A 12,159-nucleotide genomic window follows, 5' to 3' on the forward strand; every position below is an offset into this window, starting at 1 on the left:
ACATGGAAAAATAGTGTTTTGTTAAGAGTCCATCAGATTAATTAGTGGTTTCAATAAAATATATTTATTCACTCAAAATATTTTTTTCACTAAAACACACATATAATACATTTGATATGTGCATCGAATTAGACTTTGGATTTCATTTCATGGTGTAGAAGTTGAAGCTCTAGTAATTATTCGGTATCTTTTTATATTGTCTTATAATTTCTTAATTTAATTGAATAATAAAGTTTGCTCTTATTTTCATAATATTTTTTTACTACAGAAAAATGAGCTGCAACATATATATCATAGTTCAACATCACCAACATTTAGAAATCCATCATTCTGTTGAAGATTATTTAGCTTATTCAGTGCAATGAATGAAAAATTCATACCAAAATTTATTCCTATGCTTCAATCTGCCCCTCCATCTATAGAGTTTCCTCGTGTTCAAACACCAAAAGAACTACAGAGGTGAAAGAGATGTAAATTGGTATTTAGACGTATTGCAGTTGAAGGCCCGTCAGTAGACGATATATCTCAAGTCTCTCCCCCTATGACATATAACTATTATAAAGGTTATTGCGCGAATATGTCCAACACATCATCTTCTGCACCACAACCTGAGTGGAGTGTACCATCTGCAACATTAGAAATGCCACTGAACATTCATTACACTCCAATGATGGCAACCTAGCAAACCCATACTTCTTTCTCCGAAATAGGCGAGACAACGGTATTTCAATAGACAGTACCTGCTTTCAATACTTTTGCGATGTCTTTTGGCACACATGATGGATTTACATCTCATGCTAGATACTCATTTAAAAATTTCTTTGAGATGATGATGGTACCTGAGCAACAGACTCATCTAACAGTTCCTAGCCCACAACAACCATTTGTGAATGTGGTTCAAACTCCTCGCATGAGTGTCGATTTAAATATTGAGCATGAAAAAAAATATCAAGATGTTAGAGAAGATATAGTACACTGAAATCCACTTCGTAATAGGAGGCCTTCAAAGTATGGTACAAAAGGACATGTGGGTAGACATTAATATGATTAATTTTTCATGTATTAGTTATTAAGAAATTTTTAACATCATACAAGTTCAACTTGAAACACTTTATTGCTCTCAGTAATTTTTAACTGTGTAAGAAAACTTATATTATTCTTACTTAACTTAAAATAATTGTGAACCAAAACCACAAGATCATACATGTATTTTGATGAAAAAATATTTTGAGTGAATAATTATTTTTTTTATTGAAAACACTAATTAATTCGGTAGATTCTTAACAAAACACTGTATCCGCATATACTTTTTTCACATTCCATAGTTGCACTAAAATCACCAAACAAATTGTGTTTTTTTTAGTGACAAGGCAAATTGACAATCTAAAATTTTCATTTTGTATTGAAACCACAAATTAAATTGGTGGTCACTGTGCAAAATAAAAATTATTGTTTATTTATATAACAATTTTTTGCTGACTGCTTACTGGTACGAGTACTTTTTCTATTACACTAAACTATCAATTTAATTAGTGATTTTAGTATAACATTCTTTTTCTGTAAATATTAAATTGATACATAGTTTTGAAATTCGATAGATTAGGAAATAGTTATACGAAGAGCATTATTTTCGTGAAAAGCTTTGCAAGTCAATTAGTCAACTTGTATGCATTACAAAGAAACTCAAGCAATTTCCTGGCAGTTGCTAATTGCATAGCTGAGCTTTCTTTTTTAATTAGTTTATTTCTTTTCTGTTCTTGCTGTCTTTTACAAGAGAACTCCACAATAAATGTAGTCCATGTCTAGCTGCATATACCCAAAAGCAATTGAATATGGCTTCTTCTTCTTCAGTCTGTTCTATAAAATACGATGTTTTCCTTAGTTTTCGAGGTGCAGACACTCGTCATAGTTTTGTTAGCCATCTCTACGGTAATCTGCATGATCGACTAGGGATTCCAACGTTCATAGACAATAGACTTGAAAGAGGAGAAGAAATCGAGCCAGCAATTCTGAAAGCAATTGAAGATTCACATATTTCTGTGATTATTTTCTCAAAGAATTATGCATCTTCTCCTTGGTGCTTGGATGAAGTTGTCAAGATCTTTCAATGCAAAGACGAATTCGGTCAAAAGGTAATTCCTGTTTTCTACCATGTTGATCCAACCGATGTCTACAACCAAACAGGAAGTTTTGCAGAGGATTTTGCTAAGCACGACCAAGATTTCAAGGACAGAGTGCAGAATTGGAGAGTAGTTTTGAGCAGAGCCGCCTATATCTCAGGGGAGGTTTTGACAGAGTCCAAGTAAGTAGGCAATCTTTTAATTTTTGGAATTCACTCTTAAATGAATTAACCAAACGATGTTAATTTATTAATGTTTTCAATTTTAAAATAGAGATCGATATTTGAATTGAGTATACTGAGATTGTACTTTAGATGACACTGGTCTCTTCTCTGGTTTTGATTTAAGTGTAGATACATTGAGTTAAAACCATTTTTTTTCTTTTTTTGAATTTCCTTGTTGAATTTGGAGCTGAAATTACATGATCCTCTTGCTTTACCTCTTTTAATCTTCTCTTCCAATGTTGATTATGCAACTAATGGTGCAGAGAAAGAGAGTTGGGCTGGGAAACAGGGGAAGAAGAGAAAAAAAGGGAATACAAATTATGAATTATTAATTTTTAACTTAAATCATCAATAAAATATTATTTAAAATTTCATATGTCACGAAGAACAAGAAATTAGTTTTTCTTTTTTTTTTTTTTTTGAAACAACAAATTAGTTGTTAAATTAGAGTAAAATTGGAAAAATTGAACAAGTTGGGTGAAATTGCAAATTGCGAAAAGATTTTGATTTTTTTATTATTCATTTTTTCACTATTTAATTTTCCAGTTGCCACTGTTTGTTATTCATGCTGTTAGGTCTGAGTATCAACTTGTTCAAGACGCTGTCAAGGGCATTTTAAACATTTTAAGGGATTTACACCCAAGTAATGTGCAGAATTTGATTGGACTAGAATCACAAATTAAACGGGTTGAATCATTATTATCCGGTGAAGATGATGATGTCCGTATTGTTGGAATATGGGGAATGGGTGGTATAGGTAAAACAACTCTTGCTAGAGTTGTATTTGAGAAATTCTCTTCTCACTTCGATAATAAGTGCTTTCTTGAGAATGTTAGAGAAAAATCTTTGCAGGCATGTGGTCTAGCTAAACTAGAAGAAGAACTTGTTGTTCAAATATTTGGTGAAAGAAATAAATATCAAACTCCAAAAATATTTCTGAGTAAGCTTCATTATAAAAAAATTCTTCTTGTTCTTGATGATGTAGACGATTTTGACAAAATAAAATTTGCCCAGCATAGTCAATTTGGTCCTGGAAGTAGAATCATCATCACAAGTAGAGATAAAGAAGTTTTTGAAAAAATAGCTGACGAAATATATGAAGTTGAGGCATTGAGTGAGCATGGAGCTCTTCAGCTTTTTAGTTTCTATGCCTTCAAAGAAAACCAGCCAGAGACAAGTTTTGTGGAGCTATCAGAAAGTGTGGTAAGGTACGCTAAAGGCATTCCATTAGTTGTTATAGTTCTGGGTTCGCATCTATACAACAAGAGCAAAGAAGAATGGAAAATTGCATTGAAGAAATTTGAAACCAGTCTTAAGAAGAAAGTAGAAAGTATTCTTAAAATAAGTTATGATGGACTTGATTACAAACAGCAGCAAATATTTCTTCACATTGCATGTTTCTTTAAAGGGGAACCTCGATCACGCATAGAAGAGCTGCTAGATGCTTGTGGTTTCTCTACTTTAATTGACTTGACAATTCTCAAGAATAGGTCTTTAATCAATATTTCTGGCAATAATAAGGTTATGATGCATGATTTGCTACAACAAATGGGACATGAAATTGTTGGTCAAGAATCTGCAGAGCCAGGCAAGCGGAGTCGATTGTGTAATCATGACGATGTCCATCATGTGTTGACGAAAAAAACAGTAACAACTGAATGATTTGAATTTGCCTTCTTTATTTTACCCTTATTTCTCAACGTTTATATTTTGTCTCGAGGCTCATATGACTTGGGACAAAAGCATTTTCAAGTTGAAATGTTGGGCTAATTCTTCTTCAATTTTATTCAGGGGACTGAATCAGTAGAAGGCATGTTTCTCGACCAAACAAAGATAAATACACTGAGCCTGGATCCTGCAGTTTTCTCCAATATGATTGGAATGAAATTTCTCAAATTTCATGATTCTAGTGTTAATGAAGATGAAGCTATGTATAGATGTTATAAGAAATGTCTTCCAAATTATTTTGATTTCCCTCAAGGCCTTGAATCTCTCCCCGGTGAGCTAAGGTTGCTCACATGGCAATATTGTCCTTTGAAAGCTTTGCCATCAAATTTTGATTTCGAGAAACTTGTTGAGATAAACTTGTTTGGCAGTCGCATTGAAAGACTTTGGAGCGGAGCGCAGGTATACCCATTAATAATTTCACCCTTTATAAATTATATCTTTAGCCTACTCCAGTGATCATTAATTAATATCTTTTGCTTTTTTTGGTTAACAGGCTCTTCCAAGTTTAAAAGAGATCTCTATGAGTGAATGTAGATTCTTGGTTGAAATGCCTGACTTCTCTGGAGCCCCAAATCTTAAGGCTATAAGTTGTCAAGGCTGTATAAGGGTTCTTGAGGTTTCTCCATCTATTCAATGTCTCAACAAACTGTCTTTTCTGAATTTGGGAGGTTGCAAAGGGATTATGTCTTTGCCAAGTACTAAGAATCTGAGTTCACTTGAACAACTTCGCATGGATGGGTGCCAAAAAATAAATAAGTTTCCTGAAGTCCCAACCACTATACAAGTTTTATTATTGGCTTGGACTGCAATAGAAGATATACCATCATCAATTGGGTCCCTCTCTCAACTTAGAATTCTGGATATACATGGTTGCAACAAACTCAAGAGTCTTTCAAATGTTCTGTTTCAATTGGAACTTGAAACAATTGCTGTATCTGGACCATACGTCTATGCATCAGTCTTTGCAAATGAACTTTGCCGCTTATCGTCACTACGAGAACTATTTCTAAGAGAATGTGATTTTGAGAGCATACCATCAACCATCAAACAACTTTCATCGCTTCGAAAGCTCTGCTTGTGCTTGTGCAATAGGCTTCAATCTTTGCCAGAGCTTCCACCAGGCTTAAGGGATTTGGATGCATCACATTGCATATCTCTGCAAGCAGTTTCATCATCGATGGAACTTATAGAAGAAGGTTGGGGACACTTCTGTTTTGTTGATTGCACAAATTTGGATTGGGAAGAATTTCGGAGTCATGTACCACAGAGAATATTAAATCTAGCACACAAAACATTAGAAAGTCACAGGGTACGTGTTCATCTCTCTCTCAATCACAATTTTGAATTATCCGTTTGGTACATGAGATTGTTCTCTCTCATACTTGGAATTTTATTTATGGTGCAGGGTTTGGAATACAGTGATGAAAAGCAGTATAGGATTATTTTTCCAGGATATAGCATTCCAAATTGGATTCAACATCAAGACACTGGGTTTTCAATTACTCTTCCACTGCCTCCAAATTGGTATGAAAACTTCTTAGGTTTCGCTTTATCTGCTGTTCTTTGCATTGGTAATAGGACACACGGCCATGTTGATAAGAAATATGTGAGATTGGAATGCCAATTCAAATCCAACTGTGGGGAAAGCTACCCTAAAAACGCAAGGTTCTCCTTCTATGAATATGCCACAGATTCCTCGTTGGAGCAAGTGCTCATGTTCTATAATAGCGATTTATGTCTTGAAGTAACAGACAAAGGAGAAAGGATGGTTGACTATAATGAGGTATCCTTTGGATTTTTCATGGAAGATGCTGACAATAATCCAATTGCCTCCACAGTTCAGCAGTGTGGGGTTCGACTACTATATGAAGGCAATGATATCTATGTGCATAATCAAAATGAGGCATTTAACTTTCAACAGGATAAAACGTATAGCTCAGACATGCATAAGGTTGAATCCAATGTTGTGCGGAGGAGGAAGAGGAAGTACAAGAAGTTTTTGTCTCCAACCATGATGAGGCTGAAACCAATTAAGTATTTTTCTCTTTCAAGGAGGAAGAGGATGAGGGAAAACCAAGGGGAACATTTGGCCCTCGAGAAGAGGAAGAGAGGATCGAAAAGGGACAGTATTTTGCTCTCACATGGACAAGAAGTAACCTCTCTTGATCAGATCTTTTTCATTACAAGGTTTATATTACTTTTTCGGGGTAAACTGCAGCCAATTCTTTATTCAATTGATAATATGTCATAATTGTAGACTTCAGATTTGATTTCATTTTGAATGTAGAATTTATTGCAAGCCCTGTCAGGTTTTAACATACATATGTATTTCAGATCTGTTTATGATTTTAGTTTTATGTGCAGAATAAATTGACTGAAGTGGAGAATTTCAGTCGTTCCGACGCTATTACGCTTTTGTGGATGTGGGATGATCAAGCAACTTTGGACATTTACACACAAGTTTCAGACTAAGGATTACAAAAGGAGAAGTTGGTCTATACATTTGAAACATGTTTGGGATTTCATTCTTTCTTTCTTTCTCGTTTCTTGCTTTTTTATTTTTTATTATTTATTTAGCCTGGGATGGGGTCTGAACTCATATTCATTTAAACAAGAGGAGAAGGGAGGGAGAATGAGGGTGAATGAAGCTAAGTCTGCAAATGATTTATATACAAGAACATATAGAAATTACATATTCAGTGTAAAACATAGATGTAGTTGTAGATAAAGAAGCTAAGTCTGCAAATAATTTATTGAAATGGTCAAGAAACTGGCCAAGATATTGCAAAGGTTACAATTAGAATCATATAAATGTTGTCCGCAAAACAAACTACAATAGAAGAAACAAATTACACATAAGATGAATAATCTCCAAGTCCAGCCAACTTCAAATGATTTTGGAAGTTCTTTAGCCACTTCAATAGATAAAAAAAAAATTAATAAAAAAAAATTATCAATCCATTTTTAATTGCTTTAATCTACACCAAATTGAAAATGAGTACAAGCACATTAGAATTTGCATTATCATTTCCAACAAAAAAGAAAGAAAAAAAAAAAAAAAGAACGCCGTAGGTATATCTCTGTTCATGCATGACTTATTATTATTAGTAATATTCTTACTGTCTCCTCCTTCCCGCAGCATTATTTCCATCAAAAAGCTCATCCAGACAAGTCTCTATATCCTCAGCCTGGTATTTTATGTACTTCTCCGATTGCCTTCCGGGGTCCAAATACTGAGAAAACCTCCCCAAGAATGACCGGTAGGCTGGAATCACCACGGCGGTTATAGAAACCCTAAGTTCAGATTGAAGTTGCTCATCGCTCACTACCCACGTGCTTTGAGTCCTATGTATTTCATCAAACATCAAATTAAAGTTCTTAAACTTCTCTTTCAGCACTGGCTTCACTACTTTCCCATTCACTTGCAAACCCTCCTGCCCTAAACAACTCAACAGCTTACTCCATGTATCTCTCTGATAACTCTTATGATAATTCCTGAGATCTGAGGACTTCTTTCGGCACCACGTGTCGCCCACCACTTGATGAATCTCTGCTGATCCTCTGATCTTTTGTAATATGTAGCGTCCATTGTTCATCATGAAAATGGAGCCTAATCCAACTTCTCTATATAGCTTTGACTTTGCTTCCAAATTTGACTCCAATAAATCCATCACTGCCATCATCTGAACTGAAAATGGAGATCGGTTTTCTGGTGGAGGATTATGATTATATCCTTGAGTAGTCTCCCCTTCAAAATTTGACCTGCTTGATGAATCAGCTCTTTCAATCTTCGAATGTAACTTGAACACTTGCTCAAGTGTTGCCATATACTCACATGCATATTTTAAATAGTTCATTGTGTAACGAGTCAAGGGATGAACTGCACCGCCAGGCACCGGAGTTTTCCCGGTATCTGACTTAATAGAATTCTCCAATTCACAGAAAATACTAATTGTAGCCTCTCCAATTCTAGTTTTAGCCATGTTCAATTCTGTTTTAAGCTCAATTTCACATTCTTCAGGGAGCAGACCATCCATGGCAGTAATACTGTCGCGCAAAGTTTCGTACATGTCAAGAAACTTAAACAACTTCTCCGTAGAACGTTTAACCATTGCAATACCCTCAGTGAAATTAAGAAGCTGAATCATAACACCTCGAACGAGATTACTGAAAAGGCAAGAAGATATCGAAGGGCAGTCAGAGAAAACAGCTTTGGCAAGATCGCGTTCTTTACTGAAGTAAATATTGGCACAGTCCTTAAACGTCTTGATCCAAGCTGGAATAACATTTTCTAATGCTTCCCATTGCATTTTTTGGACTTCATCAATACTTGTCTTCTCAAATCCCATCCTGTCTAAGCATTCATCAAATGCACGCCTCCTTGTAATTGTATAGACTTGACAACATTCTGATTCATACCCTCCTGTAATCATCTCATTAGCAATCCTGTTCAAATTTGCAAGAACATCGTCAGCATACCCTAAAAAATTATCATCTTGTACTATGCGTTCATTAACATTATCATTTGTTAGATCATCAGAATCTGGAAGTGTGCTTCGATCTGCTCCTTGTTGTTCTTCCTGTTGTTGCTGTTCTAATAATGCCTCATTGTTGCTTCTGTAGCCTTCAAGAAGAACTCTAAATTCATCCTCCAAGTAAGACATTGCTCGTTGATGAATTGCGCCAATGTGATTAACCAATGTGCGATTATTTGGATCTGCAATAAACTCAGCAAGATATTGTTTCAGCTTCCCAACTTGATTTACAGCTCGAAGAAATTGCAAATCATCCTCTACTACTTGACGCCTCTTCCCTTTCTCTTCATCGACAGTTTCATATTCTACAATTCTTTCCGCAAAAATATCCAAGAACTTCTCTACAAATGCAGGAATATCTACAGAAAGCACCTTTTCATTGTTCTCTCCTTCTTTTTTGTCATCATCATCGTTCTTTTTGCTGTCTTCTTCCTCTCCTGCAACCACTGCGACAACAACGACGTCGGTTTCGTTTTTTTCTTCTTTCTTGTAAGATGACAAATCAGAAAGAAATTGTTTAATATCTTGAAAGAAAGATTCAAGATTACAATTGTCTTCTTGATAATTATCTGTTGTTGACTCTTCAACCTTTTCAATGTTCTGATCAACTTCTTGATTTTCTTGATTAACGTCAGGTTCTTTTGTTGGTTCTTGATCTTCTGGTTTCACCTTTGGAGAGTCAGATTCTTTGTTAGGTGGTTCAAGATCAAGATCATTTGGTTTAGTATCAGTAACAATTTTGGTTTCTTGTTCTTGTTCTTGGTTAGTGGATTCTTTTTGAGATAGTTGTTTCTCGAGAGAGATGTTTCTTTCAGAGACGTTATTACTTTCCATTGTTGTTATGTGCGTGTGAAACTGTAAAAAAGAAGATTTATTTTTTTAGGAAAGAAGTGAAGGTGGGGATTGAAGAAGAGATGGTGGTGAGAGAAATGCGAAGAGATAGAGGGAGAGAGGGAGAGAGAGAAATGAATTATTTGTGTTATTTGCTTTGTTTTTTTTTCTTTTTTTCTTTTTTGTGTAATGAGTGTCATTTTTGTTTTTTTTTTTTAGAGGATTGAAATGGTCATGGTGCAAGTGGTCAGAGAGAGAGAGAGAGAGAGAGATTGAAGGGAACGTACGGACAGAAATTGTTCTTTGGAAGAGAAAGACAGGTGGTTTTTGTTGGGAATGTTTGATTGTTCATAAGGTTGAGAGGCAGTCTTGTCTTCTGCTGTTTTGTGCGAAGTACCATCTTCTTTGTTTTTATTTCTCCTCATTTGTCGCCTAATGATCTCAATCAACGAAAATTTTGCCTAATCAATAAATTAATTTTTGCAAGCCTTTTTTTTTAAGAAAAAAAAATAATAAGTCAAAATATTATTTTGAATCTTCAGAAATTAGGAGTGTATTTCGGTCACTCTAGACATATGATGTGCAATGAAAATAATTCTGTCTTTTACACTTTCTTATAACTCTTGTCTAATTTCATTTTTTTTCAAAATTTCGAACAAATAAAATTGAAAATCAATTATGAACCATATTAAATCAATTTATTTTGTGTTGATTTGATTTAATTTTTCGATTTTTTAGCACAAGTATTGAGAATTATTTGTTATATCGAACCAAAAATTAAAAATTGAAATTACTTAAATCATACACCAACTCAATTAACTCGGATCAATTTAGTTTGATTTTTCTATTAAGACAGTTAAATGTTCCTCCTAACTGTAATGTTCAGAATATGCTTAAAAGAGGCTTTAAAAATGTATCCTACATCATTAACTATATGCTGGACTGTTTCCCTAATTCTTCATGTTTCATATTTTGCATAAAAGATTTTTACCCGCGCATGTGTAATTTGATGTTATTTATTATGTTTTGAATTAATTTATATATATTATTAGCGGTGTATGTATATAGGTATGTTTCATGTAAAAAAAAAAAAAAAAACATGTATTTTCATTAAATACATGCCAAAATATATAAATTTAGCCATTTATTTTTCACTACAACAAAATCAACCTTAATGGATAAGTTTTTGTCAATAATTATGGATGAATTACCAATGGAATTATCAGCAGATTTCAAAATAATAATAATACTAATTTTGGACAGCATTTGTAAATAGTAAATACTCTAAAGTTGTGATAACGTTCGTACCTTTCACATTAGTAACAAGTTTTAGTAGGAATGTAAATACATCAAAACGCTCGTGAGTACTCGAGTTTGATTTGATGAAAGTTCGCTCGAACTCGTTCAATAAACAGTTTTAGTAGGAATATAAATACATCAAAATGCTCGTGAGTACTCGAATTTGATTTGATGAAAGTTCGCTCGAACTCGTTCGATAAACTTATCAAGTCTTTCGAGCGGTGCCAGCGGTGACACTTACTACAGACAGTCCTTCCAGTTATCAACAATCAAGTGAAGAATTGCATAACCACACCCTATTTTTCTACACTTCTTTAGTTTCTTTTTTTTTTTTTTTTTCTCCTTCATGTTGTGATTGGCTTTTGATCAAAATGAGCCAATTGGGATCTTCTCCATATATCGCGATCTTATACCACAAATTAAACACATTTTTTGGTTTTATATTTTATCTACTTATTCATTTATTTTTCTTCTCTTTAATAATAATAATAATTGGATTAATATTGTTAATAAATATAGCTGCACTTGTATTTATAAAAAAAAAATGATACTTTTTTGAGGATAAGAAAAATGATATTTTCATTTCATTTAGTAGCAATAAAAATATCAATAATTATTAATATAGTTTAAAAAATTTTAATGATTTGACATAAATTTTATTTTTCAATTTATTTACCCTTCTAAATTTCATATTTTTATAATTAATTCAAAAATTTTAAAATTTAAATTCAAGGATATTGCAAAGCATATATCAAAATGATGCCTTTTCGAAAGGTTTTCATTTTCAATTCAAAGCCTAATTGCTACAAGAAAAAACGGAAATAGCAACGGAATATCCGTTCCAAAGTCAGAAAATCGTTGTTAGTTCGGTTTAGAAACGGTTCAGAAACGGAAATGATCCATATCTAGTTGGGTGTTTCTAAGGCCACTTAGAAACGGATCCAGAATCCGTTTCTAATTGGCAACGGTAATTACTAATATTACTCCATAAAGTTGCTGTGCTCTCTCTCTCTCTTAGGGTTTTTATTAAATTAGTAATAAATATTTCTCCATGCCTCACTTCAAGATTGAAATTCCCATAATGCACATATAATTTAAAAAAAAAAAAAGTAAAAATCCCTTCCAGTACGAATTTCAACCCACAAAAGGAAAACATTTCATTAAATAACTAGTTATGTAATTACGCAATACGCAAATGGTATAATTTTATATTTTTGAAATTGATTTGAATAGATAATTTTTTAAAAAAAATTATTATGACTCGTGTTGTTTTAATTTAAATAATTTTCTTATATAATGAAATGTGAAATTATATGCTCTTTTTGTGATTAGCTGATATAATATTTGTTTTTTTTAATGAAATTTTAATATATTCAATAAAAATGCATATAATTTTATAATTAAATGAGATATAAAAAAAAT

General features: G+C 33.3%; 2 protein-coding genes across 5 annotated transcripts; one reads left to right on the top strand and one right to left on the bottom strand.

Moving 5' to 3' along the window:
* Positions 1–1,661: 1,661 nt before the first annotated feature.
* Positions 1,662–7,351, top strand: LOC149499300 (disease resistance protein RML1A-like). 4 transcript variants are annotated; one of them, XM_089718218.1, is made up of 7 exons: positions 1,662–2,302; positions 2,920–3,991; positions 4,136–4,471; positions 4,566–5,381; positions 5,478–6,224; positions 6,437–6,561; positions 7,212–7,351. In XM_089718218.1, the coding sequence occupies exons 1-6, from the start codon at positions 1,833–1,835 to the stop codon at positions 6,542–6,544; spliced, it is 3,549 nt and encodes a 1,182-aa protein (XP_089574344.1). In that variant the 5' UTR covers positions 1,662–1,832; the 3' UTR covers positions 6,545–6,561; positions 7,212–7,351. The 4 variants fall into 4 exon arrangements, with proteins under 4 accessions (XP_089574344.1, XP_089574365.1, XP_089574380.1 ...); XM_089718239.1 differs by lacking the exon at positions 7,212–7,351 and having other exon boundaries at positions 1,663–2,302; positions 5,478–6,279; positions 6,437–6,779; XM_089718254.1 differs by lacking the exon at positions 7,212–7,351 and having other exon boundaries at positions 1,663–2,302; positions 5,478–6,259; positions 6,437–6,779.
* On the bottom strand, positions 7,013–9,628 carry LOC105630366 (exocyst complex component EXO70C2). The gene has a single exon (XM_020677914.3). The coding sequence runs from the start codon at positions 9,439–9,441 to the stop codon at positions 7,189–7,191; it is 2,253 nt and encodes a 750-aa protein (XP_020533573.3). The 5' UTR covers positions 9,442–9,628; the 3' UTR covers positions 7,013–7,188.
* Between the last annotated feature and the right edge of the window lie 2,531 nt (positions 9,629–12,159).

The sequence above is a fragment of the Jatropha curcas genome, chromosome 1 (genome assembly GCF_041381405.1).
Source record: "Jatropha curcas cultivar XTBG-Jc1 chromosome 1, XTBG_Jcur_1.0, whole genome shotgun sequence".
Classification (NCBI taxonomy): domain Eukaryota; kingdom Viridiplantae; phylum Streptophyta; class Magnoliopsida; order Malpighiales; family Euphorbiaceae; genus Jatropha; species Jatropha curcas.